Source organism: Carcharhinus amblyrhynchos, chromosome 7 (genome assembly GCF_965287045.1).
Source record: "Carcharhinus amblyrhynchos chromosome 7, sCarAmb.v2.hapA, whole genome shotgun sequence".
Lineage (NCBI taxonomy): Eukaryota > Metazoa > Chordata > Chondrichthyes > Carcharhiniformes > Carcharhinidae > Carcharhinus > Carcharhinus amblyrhynchos.
This window is the reverse complement of record NC_137330.1, coordinates 101,007,348-101,023,631: the sequence shown is the minus strand read 5'-3', so window position 1 is coordinate 101,023,631 and position 16,284 is coordinate 101,007,348. Positions and strand designations below refer to the sequence as shown.

General features: G+C 40.4%; 1 protein-coding gene across 4 annotated transcripts in view; it reads left to right on the top strand.

The window, feature by feature from the left end:
- atg5 (ATG5 autophagy related 5 homolog (S. cerevisiae)) overlaps positions 1-16,284 on the top strand; it is a 156,125-nt gene that overhangs the window by 128,664 nt on the left and 11,177 nt on the right. For all 4 annotated transcript variants that reach the window (XM_080192827.1, XM_080192829.1, XM_080192830.1 and 1 more), the window contains exon 7: positions 8,298-8,415. In XM_080192827.1, the coding sequence (XP_080048953.1) occupies positions 8,298-8,415 (118 nt within the window). The remainder of the gene's footprint in view (positions 1-8,297; positions 8,416-16,284) is intronic.

Here is a 16,284-nt window from a genome sequence, read left to right as displayed (position 1 = left end):
GTCATGGAGAAAGAAGGAGCAGCTGCTACGTCCAGCAGGAGGAAAGAGTCTTAGCTCTTACTCCTGCTGAATGCGAGTCAGAAGACATTTCCTGGTCAAAGCAATGGAACCCTTGGAAATATATGGATACATCCTGGTATGACTGGGGAAGAAATGATTAGAGTGAGCCATGCTGCTGGAATTCTCTGTTTGATATTTCTCAGAAGACTGAAGGAAAGGACCTTGGGTCACTGGTCATTATGACGTGGCAAATGGAGGAAAGTGAACACATTGGAAGCTGGGTCTGTGCTTTGTGAAGACTACGGAGAGCATGCTTTAACAATAAATGCAGCATGGGGTTATCAGCATTGTGGCGTTACGACACTAATCAGGGTTATCTTTTCTGTAGTTTGGAGTTTTAACAAAGTGATGTTTAGTTGATGTTGATTATAGTTTGTTACATCAAAAGTCTCAAAGCTTGAAATCTTGCCCTATGATTCCTTTAAGGTCATTGTGAATTTATACCTTGTTAAATTATCAGTCTGTATGAAGATTGTAGCATAAACCAGGTGAAGAATCTAACTCTGTCCTTATCTGATGCTTATCCTGGTTCACTTTCCATTATACATCTCTGCATGGTAATCAGGAGTAAGTACCCTGGTTGACTTTTTCCTTCGGCCTGATATTTCATGAACAATGAGACCCTTCATTAAGAGAACAGGTTCTCTTAACCCTGTTGTTTCACAACTTAAATAAGTTGTGAAGATCTGTTGTGTTTTGCATTTAACTATAGTAGTTTTCATTTGATCTATAAAGTATAAATCTTGCATTCTCTGAATTAAATTCACAAAAGGTACAATTTTATGACTTTATGGGAATATTATAAAATTGACAATTCTCATAAAACCAACAAAATTAAAGGGTTGTATATAAATTTTCTCCATGTTGAACTTACTTAACTCTTTCATTGAGACAGCAGCAGACCTCAAAACTGTCACTAATGCACTCATAGAAACATAGAAAATAGGAGCAGGAGTAGGCCATTCAGTCCTTCTAGGCTGCACTGCTGTTCAATATAATCATGACTGATGTTCTAACTCAACAGCACAGTCTTGCATGCTCCCCAAACCCCTTGATGCCTTTGGCATCTATAAACCTATTTCCTCCTTGAATATGTTCAGTAACTTGGCCTCTGCAGCCTTCTGTGGTAGAGAATTCTGCAGGTTCACCATCCTCTGAATGAAGAAGTTTCTCTTCACCTCTAAATGACCTACCTCATATCCTGAGACTGTAATGCCTTGCTCCAGACCCACCAGTCAAAGGAAAGGACATCCCTGCATTCAATCTGTTCACCAGAATTTTATACATTTCAATTAGATCCCATCTCATTCTTCTAAATTCCAGGCTCGGTTGACCCAATCTCTCCTCATATGACAATCCTGACATTCCAGAAATCAGTTTAGTGAACCTCCCTTGCACTCCCTCAATGGCAAATGTATTCTTTCTTGGATAAGGAAATCGGAACTGCACGTAATACTCCAGATGTGGTCTCATCAAGACTCTGTACAGCTGCAATAAGGCATCTCTTCTTGTACTGAAACCCTCTTTCAATGAAGACAAACACGGCATTTGCCTTCATAACTGCTTGCTATATCTGCAAGTTTGCTTTCAGTGACTTGTGTACTTGGACATCCTGGTCCCTTTGTACATCAACATTTCCCAGTCTACCATCATTTGGATCATGATCTGCCATTCTGTTTCTCTGGCTGTAGGGATTGACTTCATATTCATCTACATGTACTGAATCAGCCATGTGTTTGCCCAGTCACTGAATTTGTCTTACACATCTTAAAACAAAAGCAGTCATCCACTTGTAAAGCAGGCAGATTAGGGGCTGAAACGAAAGTTGTTGGTAAGAAACTGTATTTTCTGATAGTGCTGACAGTTTTCAACACTGCAGTGAATCAAGAGGATTAGTGGAATGAGCAGGAAGCACTTTGAATGGTGGTTTATTGAGGGGGTGATTGGATTTCTCTCTCTCTCTCTCTCCCTCTCTCTCCCCCTCTCCCCCATCCCTTTCTGCCTCTCCATATTTTGGCATGAATTCCAAATCATGAGTGAGCTGTATTCACATTCCACCCGCTGAATCTCTGACAGATTTATAATCTGTCTTTCTACTGATAGGTTAATATAGAGCAGCAATCCATTGTGCAAATTGCTGTCTTTATTTTTAAAGCTTTTTTTTCTGCTGTTAGTTGTATTGTTTTAATTCACAAACCTGACCTCGACACAAGACCTAACATACTCTCAGCCAGTCCCTATAACAGAGGGAATGGAGAGGAAATGGGGATGTGTTGCTGCTCTCATTGTGGATTGACCACACCCATGTTTCAAGGTGGTGCCGGAGCATGGCAACTCTTTGTAAACTATGTATGGTATGATGATACTTTATGATGTTACTTTTTTTCCTCATACTTCATTTTGCTACCTGAAGTAACAGTTCTCAAAGTATTAATACAAAAGCAAAGTATGCAGATGGGGAAATCTGATGTAAGAAAAATGCTGGAAAAACTCATAATCAGGCAGCATTTCTGGAGAGATGACCATTCCAAAATAGTAAATCCTGTATGAACTGGATAAATGATTTATGAACAGTGGTTTTTAAGGAACACAAGGTTCTTTTTGTACAGTTTATATTTATATTGTATTGTTTACATTTTTCCAAGTCAGTGGCTCAGGTTTTATGATAGCTCGAGCTAAAGCTATTTGTGTTTGTATAATTGTGGTAGAAATCAGATTTTCGGTATCTACGCATGCATAGTAAAACATGGAAACTCTTATTTCCCAATTCTCTCAGGATTTTCCACCTGCATTACCATTCTCTCAAATGGTGAACACAGGCTGAAAATCACACCCAAAAAGTATTTTGATAGAGGGAAGTTCAGAGAAAATAAGAGATGTGCCTCAAAATATTTCTATAGGATAGAGGTGTGCCATGACATGTAAAAGTTTGAGAACCACTGCCCTCAAGGACCCCACACAACAAGATTATTAATTACAAAAACAGAAAATGCTGGAAAAATTCAGTAGGTCTGATAGCATTTGTGGAGAGAGAATAGCTCTGACTAAGAGTCACCCAGAATCGAAATGTGGGCTCTGTTCTCTCTCTACAGATGCTGTCAAATCTGCTGATCTTTTCCAGCATTTTGTTTCAGATTCCAACATCTGCAGTAATTTGCCTTTAGGGTTATTAATTAGCCCCTGCTCGTTGCATAATAAATCTACGATAGCATGTGCCCTAGCTGATGCCTTGACATACTTGTCTAAAAAAAATCTCATACACACTAATTTAGCTTGCCCAATCTAATACGTAGATTAGTCACTCATTGTTACTGTAACACCCTTGTTACATGCATCTCTAATTTCCTGTTTAATGCCATTTCCTACCTTACCACTGCTGTTTGAAGACCTATCAACAACTCCCAGTAATGTTTTATGCCCTTTGTTGCTTCTTAGTTCCACCAAGACTTATTCTACATCTAGAATTTCTGAGCCAATATCTTCTCTCACTGTTGCATGGGATTTCATCCTTAACTAACAGCATCCGCTCCAGCTCCTCTACCTTTCTGTCTGCCCTTCCTAAATATCGAGTACCCTTGGATATTCAGTTTCCAGCACTCTAAAAATATTTATCTATTTACAGCACGAAGAATTGAAATATAGCAATGGGATTAACATTCCTTTTATATTAAAAGAGTTAATTATTGATGGTTCTAATTAAAAATGTATTAAAACGTTGACATTTAATTACAACCTATACACTCTCACCTTCTAAACTTTACAGCTAATCTTGCAAATCCTTCACATCCTGCCAGTGACTCAGTTTTTCTGGTAATCCTATAGGTATACCACTGTTAACATGCACTGTAATTCAGTTTTATTTGCTCTTTTCAATTCCCCAACCTCCCAAAAAAAGAAGGCATTTGGTTACAGGTGTCAAAACCGTGCACCTACGTTTGCAGGGATGACTGATTAATCGTCTTCAGTGCTGCTTGTCTGGCACACAGGTTACACTGAAGTGTGACTGATTGGCAGTTGGGATAGAAAATGTAGGACCAGCCAAGACCTGCATTGTTTTTGGAAGATTGTTGCTGATAGCCTTTTACAAAATTAAAGCGTGAAAAGAGTAGACTGAGCAAACAGTTGACCATATCTAATTGAAATGTTTCAAGTAAAAGTATATCTCCTTTCTTTAGGATGTACCGAGAGTGCCTCCAGCAATGTAAAGTTACCACCATCAATTCGGTTATTAAAATGTCGGAACAATTTTTGTTAAATTATTTATACAGATTTTGTTAATTCTAAGACTGCAATCTGAATCTGTTCTTTAAGCGCTAATATTCTAATTCCCATTTGCGCATGAATTTTTCTACAGGGAAAGAAAGTGACAGTAGCTTGGAGGAACTTCCACAAAATTTAATTGTCTCTTAAAAATTTTGTTTCAGTACATTTTGAATTTCAGTGTTACATAGCTAATTTTTTTTTTAAAAGTAGGCATGTTCAGATCACCAGTTGTTTCCCTTTTTCAGTCACAGGGCTCCTGCTCTTGTTCCAGATGGACAGAATTTTTATTCATTCCAGAAATAAAAACAGAAAAATGCTGGAAAATCACAACATGTCTGGCAGCATCTGTGGAGAGAATAACGGAATTAATGTTTCACATCCCTATGACTCCACTTCTTTCATATCATTTTCTCAGTCAAGACCTTTGGCTTTTGTGGTTATATTGGATTCTTAGCTCTTTGTTTGAACTCAGACAGTGAATACTAATGGCTACTCAAGAACATAGCTCCACCATAAACTGACTTCATCTGCCATAACACTGGCATGAACTGGCTGGACTAAATATGGTGGAGGCAAGTTTAGTTGAGGCATCAAAAACAGAAGTAGATTGCTTCACTAAAAAGGAAGAACGTATGGGGTTATGGGGAGAGGTGGGGGAGTAGCATTATGTAAATTACTCAAACAGAGAGCAGGCACAGTGGACCAAATGGATTCCTTCTGCAGTGTAACACGTCTGAGATTCTGTGACATCAGCGTGCACTTTCTGGCAGGGCCATTGCACAACAGGACACATGGTTAATTTCCAATTTAGATCTCAGCACCCTCCCTGAGCCTAACTCTGAGAACAGCAAACTAAGCATTGACAAGAAGCATTGATGGAAACAATCCCTTCTGGCTTGGTGATAAACTTACACACTCAAACCCAGTAACTGCATTTCACTGATGAAATGTTGAATTTATCTTGCCTCTTTATGTCATAATTCACCTGATTCCAATCTTCTGTGTGTAATCTTAGTCAGAGAACCACGTGCAATGGCTGCTCTTGCTACTCTTGTGGTTATCAGTGGCATTCTCCCAAGTATCGGTTTTTGAGCCCTTTCCTATTTCTCATCTACATGCTACTCCTCAGCAATAACATTATAAACTGCAGCATTAGTTTCCATTGTGTGCTGACAGCACCCTCTGGATCTCAGCACCTTTTTCAACCCTTCCACTGTCTCTAAAGTTACAGACTACTTGCCTGTTGGATGAGCAGAAATATTCTCCAACCTAAATATTGAGCAAACTGAACTCATTGTCTTCAGTCCTTGTTACTTGCACTGTCCCTCTCTCTGGCAACTGTCTGAGACTGGGACTACTTAACATTCTTGACCTCGAGCTGCGTTTCTGATCACATATCCGTGCCATTGCTTGGATTGGCCACTTCCAGCTCCGTAACAAGACAAGTGCTCGTGACACCATTCTGCAACACGTTACCTGCCACCATCTCAGCGCAACCTCATCCTTTTACTTTCAAACCCTTTCGTTGCCTTTCTATCTCTGAATTCCCCTACAACCCCACAATCATCATATATCTATGCTGCTCTAATTCCCACTCCTTGAGGATTCCTCACTTCAGTTGTTGTACTGTTGGTCATACCTTCAGTTGCTTATACCCTAAGCTCTGGAATTCCATCCCTAAACCCCTCCCTATCTGCTGCTTTTTTTCTTTAAGAAACTCCTTAAAAGTTCTGACCAAGCCCCATACTCCTGTGTGGCTCAGTGTCATTTTTTTCTCTGTTATGCCTCCTGTGAAGCACCTTGAGATGTTTTATTCTGTTACAGGTGCTATGTGAATACAAGTTATTAGATTTAATCTACATGATTGTGTGCAATTTGATTTGGAAGACTTCGGATTGGCAAAATAGACTACTTATAATTGAGAATGTTTAAATCATTGAAGAGGTTGGTGGAGAGAGCAGACAAATGATCCAAATCTGAAACTTTATCTCATCTGTTCCCCACCCTGTCATCGTGGCCAGTGTGGACTGGCCTTGATGTTGGCATCATTGTCTCATTTTGTTTCAGGTTTCTGGTGTCTAGATTTTTGCTGTATTATGTATTTCATCGCCTGATGCATTAGAAGCACTTGTCTTTAATTTTTAGGTGTACTGTAAAATCAGTGTACTTGGAATCGTAAAAGATGAGTGATAAAGGCAAAGATTTCTCAACATACATGTTTTGGGCATGTGGTAAATTTTCTGGTCCAAATGAAGTAATGTTTCACGACTTTCATCACTTTTAAGACACTTATTAGGTAAATATTTGCATTCACAGGATAAGTAGTGAGAACCTGCTCCCTCTCGGGAACTAAAAAGGCACAAATTCCAAATAATGGACAAAAGGAGTAGAAGTCATGTGAAGAGAAATGTTTTCACCCAGAGGACAGTTAGAATCTGGAACAAGTGGTGGAGGCAGGTTCGATAGCAATCCAATTCCTTTTTGAATACCTCTACCTGAAAAGAAGTAATTTGAAAGGTTACGGGCATAAGGCAGGGAATTAGGTAGAATGCTCTTTCAGTGAGCCAGTGCAGACTCGGACTGAATGACCTCCTTCTGCGCTGTAAAGATTCTGTGACTATTTTTCTTCCATGTTTTATATTAAATAACTATTATTTTGGAGGATAAGTATCAGACTGAATTAATAGTATAAACGTGAAGTATTTTTTCCCAATTATTTTTCACCGTTGTTGTGTTTGCATGTCTAAATTTAATCTGTTCCACTCAAACTGTGATAGTGTTTTCTTCCCACCATGAAGTACTTTCTGGCTGTCTGTTATCAGCCTGCATCTTTTTAAATTGGTGAACTTGGTGTTATGTCAGCCTTATAATGATGACTGCATTTCCAAGTAATTCATTATATGTATACTACTTTAGGTTTTTGAAAGAAGTGAGAAGACAGGAATCAAGATATAATTTGACGTTACATAGCATCTTTTGCTAGTCAGAACATCTCAAAGCTAATCATTGTCAATAAATACTCATTGTGTTATATACAAATATGGCAGCTGATTTATGCACAGCAAGTTTCCACAAAAGAAAGGTAATCAGATTATCTTTTTTAGCTGTATTAGTTTAGGGAAGAAGTTTGTCCAAGGCAGCTGAAGAGGTCATAATTCCTTTCAAATTATTCTACCTGTATATACATAATCAAGAAGATGGAGCCTGCTTCAGAGGAGATGGTGAAAGTGCTGTTCCTTCACCTGAGACATACATTGTTTATTTAATGGCTTAGGTTTTTGATGAAAAAACATACAGCCACAGTGAAGTTGAGCGAGATGCTGGCTGGTTCGTAGTGCGCAATTTAGGTTTGATTTAGGTTTTCATAATGTATTTATTGTCTCTTAAAACCTTTTACTCAAATGTCTTCATATCTCTCATGAAATCAGTGACTTGTTTTGGAGAACCATGAACACCTGACAGACAGCCAATAGCTTATGCAAGTGGTTCTTCATGTGCTAGCACAGTTGGTGAGGGTACATAAGCTCTCTGAAGTATTCTGAGCTGTTTAAAACTTCAAAAACAGATTTATCTGATTAGATGGCAAAATGGGTAGAGGGGAATAGACAATGAAGCATGATTATAGGTATCTTGTGCTCTATTTCCTTTCATACTGCACAGTTGCGTAACTTATTCTCCAGAGCTACACTGTGTTGTACAGCACTGAATCCATAATATTGGAATAGCAACACTGCACTGAAAGTCTCTGACATTACTCATTCACTAATGTTAAACATACAGTTAATCATTGTTTCTAAGGTGCATAAGTTTTTTTGCAATGCTTATTTCACTAAGACGAGCTGTAATTTTAATACTATGATTTTGAGTTGTGTTAAAACCTGATGATTGCAAACAATATTACAACAAGGTTATATTCTAACGAGGTAAATGTTTGAGTGCTGAATTTGAAACCAATTTTACCCTCTGCTTTTCAGCCGCTAAATGAGCGACCATTTATTCAGAAGCTGTTTCGTCCAGTCAGTGCAGAAGGACAGCCACATAATCTTGGTGACTTGTTGAAAGAAATGTTTCCCACTGCTGTAACTCCTGAAGGTAGAATTTTGTTCCTCGTTAGCCATATAACCACAGTTTTGTATTCTGTAATTGTATTTGAAAATATGTAATTATTGTTTTGCATAATATAAAATTTAAATTATTGGGCTATGAATGTTGATCAGCAGATAGTCAGTCAGAGGTTTACAACACAGAAACAGGTCCAACTTGTCCATGCTGCCCTTTTTTAAATCCCTAAGCTAATCCCAGTTGTCCACATTTGGCCCATATCCCTCTATACCCATCGCACCCATATAACTATCTAAATGCTTTTTAAAAGACGAAATTGCAATTGCCTCTACTACTACCTCTGACAGCTTGTTCTAGATGCTCTGTGTGGAAAAAAATTGCCCTTCTTTGACACTTGTGTATCTCTCCCCTCTCACTTTAAACTATGCCCTCTAGTTTTAGACTCCCCTACCTTTGGAAAAAGATATTGACTATGTAGCTGATCCCTGCCCCTCGTTATTTTGTAGACCTCTATAAGATCACACCGCAGTCTCCTACGCTTCAGAGAAAAAAGTCCCAGTCTATCCAGTCTCCTTATAACTCAAACCATCAAGTCCCAGTAGCATCCCAGTAAATCTTTTCTGCACTCTGTTTAGTTTAATAATATCCTTTCTATAATGTTGTTCTCCATCATCGTCGATGAGGACCACAACACCATTAGTCATTTTGAGGCTGGGTGCGATGTGTCTGAAGATGACTGATCAGGCCAATTCGGGCACGGAATCTCCTGGCACATATTGGACAGACTTGTGTAGACACTGTAGTTGCTGCACTAGTGGCTGTGGACTTGTGCAGCTCGCGCTTAAGTTGTGCTCCAGCAATGCACCTTGCTTTGTGAGCTTGACAGCCCTTGTGGATGAAGCAGTGCCAGGTAAGGTGGTTTTGTGCCAGCATTTCCCAGGTGGTTGTGTCTATGTCAAGCGACTTCAGGGAGGCCTTGAGTGTGTCTTTGTAACATTTCTTCTATCCTCCATGCGAGCGTCTTCCAGCAGAGAGTTCCCTAAAAAGGAGCTGCTTGGGTATGCGCTTGTCTGGCATACGGATGACGACCTGCCCACCAGGTCTGCGCTCTCATCAACAGTGTGTGGACTGATGGTAGACTTGCTCTAGAGAGAACTTCAGTGTCTGGTACTTTGTCTTGCTATCTGATGCATAATATTCTGCGAAGTCATGTGGAAATGATTGAGCTGTCTTGTATGCCTTCGATACACAGTCCACGTTTCACAGGCACACCGGAGGGTAGTGAGTACCATGGCACTGTAGACCTTCAGTTTTGTTGCTGGGCTGATTCCTCAACATTCCCAAAGTGGAGCGCAGTCTACCGAAAGCAGAACTTGCCTTTGATACTCTGCAGTTAACTTCTGTATCAATAGTCACTGCTTGGGAGAGAGTGCTGCCAAGATAAGTGAACTGGTCCACTGCCTGTAGCTTCTGCCCTTTAATTGTGTTCATGGGTTCTGTGTATGGTGCATGAGGAGCAGGCTGGTACATGACTTCAGTTTTTTTTTATGTTGATGGTGAGTCCAAAATTGTCACAGGCCATGGAAAATTTGCCCATACTGACTTGCATCTCTGGCTCTGAGCCAGTATACAGGGCGCAGTCATCGGCAAAGAGGAAGTCTGTCAGAACAGTCTCCTTCACTTCGATAATAGCTTGAAGTCTCCTGAGGTTGAAGGGCTTCCCATCCACTCTGTACTTAAGGTTGATTCCAGCAACACTGTCCTGGAAGGCACCATTCAGCATGGCAGTAAACATGGTGCTGAACAGTGTGGGTGCGAGCACGTAGCCCTGTTTGACGCCATTGGTGACTGGAATGCCTCAGAGGATTCTCTGCCATCCAGTACTCTGGCCATCATGGAACTGGTGTACCATCTGAATGAATTTGGAGGGGCAGCCAAACTTTGACATGATCCTCCACAGGCCTTGTTGGCTGACAGTGTCGAAGGCTTTCGCGAGGTCAACAAAGGTTGTGTAGAGCTCATGATTCTGCTCCTGACACTTTTCCTGAAGTTGGCACACAGCAAAAATCATGTCAGTAGTCCCGCGACCTTTGTGGAAGCCACACTGTGACTCTGGAAGCAGGTCCAGCTCCAGATGAGTGACCAGATGATTTAGCAGGATTCTTGCAAGGGTTTTTTTCCCTCACAAGAGCCTATAATAGGGTGACCAGAACAGTACGCAGTATTCCAAGTGTGGCCATACCAATGTCTTGTACAACTTCAACAAGACACCCCAATTCCTGTATTCAATGTCCTGACCGATGAAACCAAGCATGCCGAATGCCGCCTTCACCACTGTGTCCACCTGTGACTCCACTTTCAACGAGCTATGAACATGTACGCCTAGATGTCTTTGATCTGTAACTCTCCCCAACACCCTACCATTAATTGAGTAATTCCTGCTCTGGTTCAGTCTACCAAAATGCATCATCTTGCATCTGTCTAAATTAAACTCCACCTGCCATTTGACAGCCCAGTGGCCCAATTGATCAAAATCCCATTGCAATTAGCAATAACTTTCTTCACTGTCCACTATGCCACCAATCTTAGTGACATATTGGACAGTGAAGATGATTCCAGCAGGCTAGGATGTAATATATTATAATTATAAGTGAATTATAAATTTGCTATTAATTTGTCAACTTACCAAAATTATGGCTGTGTTTTTGATGGTTTCAAAACAGGAGGACTGAAAGCATCATATTTTACCCTTCATTTAATTCAATTTTTTAACAAGCAGTAGTGTGCCCACAAATATGATGTCTTAAATAGAAACACACACAGGTTACTAATTGGCAATTGGCCATTTGCCCCTACATTTCTATTGCCTGCATGTGAGTAAATTCCTCCTGGATGTACTTGTATTTTCATTAAGCCTACTCATAACATTTTTTAAAGCAACAAAACAGTCAGGGTCAGAGACATTCATTGTTTGGCAACTTTGGCCCCAAAATATTGCACTGTGATGTTCATTTTCAAAGGCCCACAATGTTGCGTTGCTGTTGACCATCAGAAAATGGTTTGGAATAGTGGGTAACTTCTACAGCTAAATTTCCAGTTTGAAGTTTGGGGCCTTCTCAGAGGCCACTTCTCTGTAGGTTCAAATCTATGTAAATTAGGAGTCAGTTGTGATTCCTGTATAATGTTCTGGTGGGAAGTGAGCCTCTGTCCCAGCATGAGTCCACAATAATAAAATTAGACACATAAATGCTTGAAAGAAACCAAGCTCAGAAATCAAGTTCCATGAATTTTTGATACACTTTGAGTAACCTTTTGTCTTCAAAGGCTTTAAATTATTATACCTAGTGATTTTATTTCCCTGGTGCTAAATGTCTATCTGATTTGACAAAGAATTGTAGCAATGTCAATTAAAGTGTGAAAGAATATGGCTTTACCCCAGGTCAACACTACTATTGATCTCTGGTCAGGATTTGTTTTAAGTTTGTTTTTGGGATGTGAGAATCATGGGCAAGCACTTGCTGTCTCTAATTTATTTGTAAAATGTGAGCTCCTTTCTTGAACAGCCACAATCCATGTGTGCAGGTAAAGCTACAGTGCTGTTAAGAAAGACAAGGCATTCCAGGATTTCAACCCAATAACATTGAAGTCAGGACAGTTTCTTCTGGACTCCTTCACTGTAAGGAGTAGTCTTTCCAACTAGGCTTCCTGTCTCTAACCAGTGCTACTACCAGTCAATTGGAATGTCTCATAAATGGATGAGCATCCATATTTTATGTGCAGGGAGACAATGGTGTCATGGTATTATCACTGGACTGGTAATCCAGAGACCCAGGTTGATGCTCTGAGGACCAGTGTTCGAATCCCATGGAGCAAACAGTGAAATTTGAATTCAATAAAAATCTGGAATTAAATGTCTAATGGTGACCATGAAACCTTTTTCAATTGTTGTAGAAACCCATTTGGTTCACTAATGTCTTTTAGGGAAAGAAATCTGCCATCCTTACCTGGTTTGGCCTACATGTGAGTCCAGACACGCAGCAACTTGACTGACTGTGAAATGTCCTGAGGGATTGACAATAATTGCTGGCCCAGCCAGTGGCACCCACATCCCGTGAACGAATAAAAAAAACTGGCTCAACTTTGTACTTTTGAGACTACCAACCACATGACTTCAAGCCAGGCAAAAGGCGGGGAATTACAGGCCGGTTAGTTTAACGTCTGTGGTAGGTAAAATGTTAGAATCCGTCATTAAGGAGGAAATTGCGAGGCATCTTGAAGGGAATTGCTTGATAGGGCAGACGCAACACGGTTTCATTAAAGGGAAGTCGTGTCTGACAAATTTACTGGAGTTCTATGAGGATGTGTCTAGGGCGGTGGATAGAGGAGAGCCGGTGGATGTGGTCTTTCTGGATTTTCAGAAGGCGTTTGATAAGGTACCTCACAAGAGGTTACTGCAGAAGGTCAGAGGACATGGAGTTGGGGGTAGGGTGTTAGCGTGGATAGAGGATTGGTTGTCAAATAGGAGGCAGAGAGTGGGGGTCAATGGGTGCTATTCGGATTGGCGGTTGGTGACTAGTGGGGTGCCCCAGGGGTCGGTGCTGGGGCCTCAGCTATTTACCATTTATATAGATGATCTGGAGGAGGGAACCGAGTGTAGGGTGTCGAAATTTGCTGATGACACCAAGATTGGGGGAAAGGCAAATTGTGCGGAGGGTGTGGAGAGTCTGCAGAAGGATCTAGATAGGCTGGGCGAATGGGCCAGGAAATGGCAAATGGAATTTAATGTTGGCAAGTGTGAGGTGGTCCACTTTGGTAGGAAGAATGGTAGGAAGGACTATTACTTACGTGGCGAAAAACTGCAGCAGGCGACGGTGCAGAGGGACCTCGGGGTCCTTGTGCATGAGTCGCAAAAACCCAGCCTGCAGGTGCAGCAGGTGGTCAGGAAGGCGAATGGGATGCTGGCCTTCATAGCGAGGGGGATTGAATATAAAAGTAGGGAGGTCTTGCTGCAGCTGTATAGGGCATTGGTGAGGCCGCAGCTGGAGTACTGTGTGCAGTTTTGGGCGCCGCACCTGCGCAAGGATATTTTGGCCTTGGAGGGAGTGCAGAGGAGGTTTACTAGGCTGATACCGGAGTTGAGGGGGTTGAGCTATGAGGAGAGGCTGAATAAACTAGGCTTGTACTCGTTAGAGTTTAGAAGAATGAGGGGAGATCTCATTGAGACGTATAAGATGATGAATGGGATGGATAGGATAGAGGTGGAGAGACTCTTCCCGCTCAAAAAAGACAGTAGGACTAGGGGGCACAGCCTCAAGATAAAGGGGGGGCGGTTCAGAACGGAGTTGAGGAGGAACTTCTTCACTCAAAGGGTGGTGAATCTCTGGAATTCTCTGCCTGTTGAAGTGGTGGAGGCTGCCTCGCTAAATATTTTTAAGAAGCGGGTTGATGGGTTTTTGATAAGAGAAGGGATTAAGGGTTATGGGGAGAGGGCGGGAAAGTGGAACTGAGCCACGACAGATCAGCCATGATCTTATTGAATGGCGGGGCAGGCTCGAAGGGCCAGATGGCCTACTCCTGCTCCTATTTCTTATGTTCTTATGTTCTTAAGTGTAGATTCTCCTTCTGTTCATAAACACAAGAATCATAAGCGCACATATTTGACAGAAAACATTATTATAGTAGTTTTTGAAAAAATGAAATTGCATAGTATGGTTAATCATCTCCTTGCATACATGTATTTAGCATTTTTAGTTTATAAAAATGCTTAGTATTGTGTTTTATTTTGCTGCATTGTTTGTTTCCAGAGAAAGCATTCCATTTAGTGAAGGAACTAAAATAATGCCAAGAACAATTCTGAAAAGAAACTGGAGCAATGTGATTGTGTCCTCTTCTCCTTTTGACAGATTTTGACATGATTTGACCATTTCAGTTTCTTCCTCTGGCTATTGCAAAAATGTTAACCATTCATACTTGTTGAGAATTTTCATGTGACCCATAGTATCATCTAAATTTATGTGAATCTATTTCCTTTCTGTGTGTCTGGTTCCTAACATTTTTCAGTGCTGGTTGATTTTGATGTTTTATGAAAATGGAATTTTAAATCATTCATTATCATTAAATCAGTCAGCCAATGGGACTTGTTCACTGGGATTATTGCACAGACATGGAAGTATTTTTAAATTAATTCCTGGAATACACAGTGTTTTCCTGAAAACAAACAAATATAAAAAAAGCATACTCTGTGTCTTGCTTTGGACAGGAAATAGACACATAGCTGTTGGCTAAGATCGATCAAAACCTGGGTGGAAGGAGCAAAAAATGCCTATGCATGGCAAGTCCTATCAATCATCATACTTAGATTAATACAGGAAACAGATTTCACATGAGACATGATCCTAAAGTGTTTGTTGTAGATAAAAACCTGAGCCATCAAAATGGTTATTGCACGAGAAATAATTACTAAACAATAACTTAGGTTTATCAAAAAACTACAATAGTTGAGGTTAACATATAACTGTTTACATAGAGAAGGATGTTGGGCATATGTTGGTCATTATTGCATGCTGTATCCCTTTATGATCTGTAGTGTTACCACTCAGTTTTGTTCTGTTTCTTCCACTGGTACTCAATATATGTTTGGAACTCCAACCTCCATAAATACTGTGAAAGGTTTGCTATCAATAAGCCTGGAAGATTGTAATAGTTGTGTCCTTTATTGATCAATTTAAACTTATTTTTGCATTAAATCAGGAAAGTTTTTTTCTAACCTCTATCCCAGGAAACTTAAAATACTGAGACAGAGCAGGCTGAAGCAAACAAACAAAGAATAATACACCACAGGAACAGGCCCTTCAGCCTTCCAAGCCTGCACCGATCACGTGTTTCTAATTAGACCATCTGTTTGTATCCCTCTATTCCCAGTCTGTTCATGTGACCATCTCAATAAGTCTTAAAAGATCCTAGTGTGTCTGCCTCAATCACCTTGCTTGGTAGTGCATTCCAGGCCCCCATCACCCTCTGTGTAAAAAAAAACATCCACCACATACCTGTATTGAACCTTACCGCCCTTATCTTGAACTTGGACCCCTTGTGTTTGTCATTTCTGACCTGGGGAAAAGCTTCCAACTGTTCACCCTATCTATGCTGTCCATAATTTTATAAATGTCTATAGGGTTGCCCCTCAACCTCCATCTTTCCAGGGAGAACAACCCTAGTTTACTGAATCTCACCTCTGCCAGCCCCCAATGCTCCCGAGACTCTGGCAGAGGTACCTGCGTAAGACCAAATCACTATTTGCACTGCTAGTAAAGGAAGAAGGGAATTTGTACCATTGCATTGTCAGCAGGTCTGCAGTAGGTGGCAGACATTAACAACATTCATTCACAAAGAGGTTAGCTAAACCAAAGGTATTAAAATACATGTATCTGTCAGAATAGATATTATGAATTTCGGTACATATGCAGTGCCTATCCTCAGGTAGCTCCCAATATTACTAGCTATATTACTAATGGTCATGGAAGTAGGTTTCATGCACAAGTGTAGAAATTTGACAAGACTTTAGAAGGTGAGTAAATTGAGCTTCTGATTGAATTTGAACATCTCTGATGTTGGCGGACTATGGCACAACAGTTACGGAAGAATTAAAAATAATAAGTTGTGCACCAAAAAATCCATAGAATATTTGAGGCCACGAGGTGAAATTGACTAAATTTTATCAGAGGTCTAACTGGAAAAACAAAGTCCTTGGTATTTAGCTCTAATATGTCGCTGTATTGCTGTCAAACATTAGAAAATGACAGAGCAGATATCTTTAAAACTATGTTAAATGGCTAAATTTAGTATTCTCCCTCTAATTTTCTCCAGTTCTGTCAAATTATTCTTGGTGATTAGTTGCTGAGA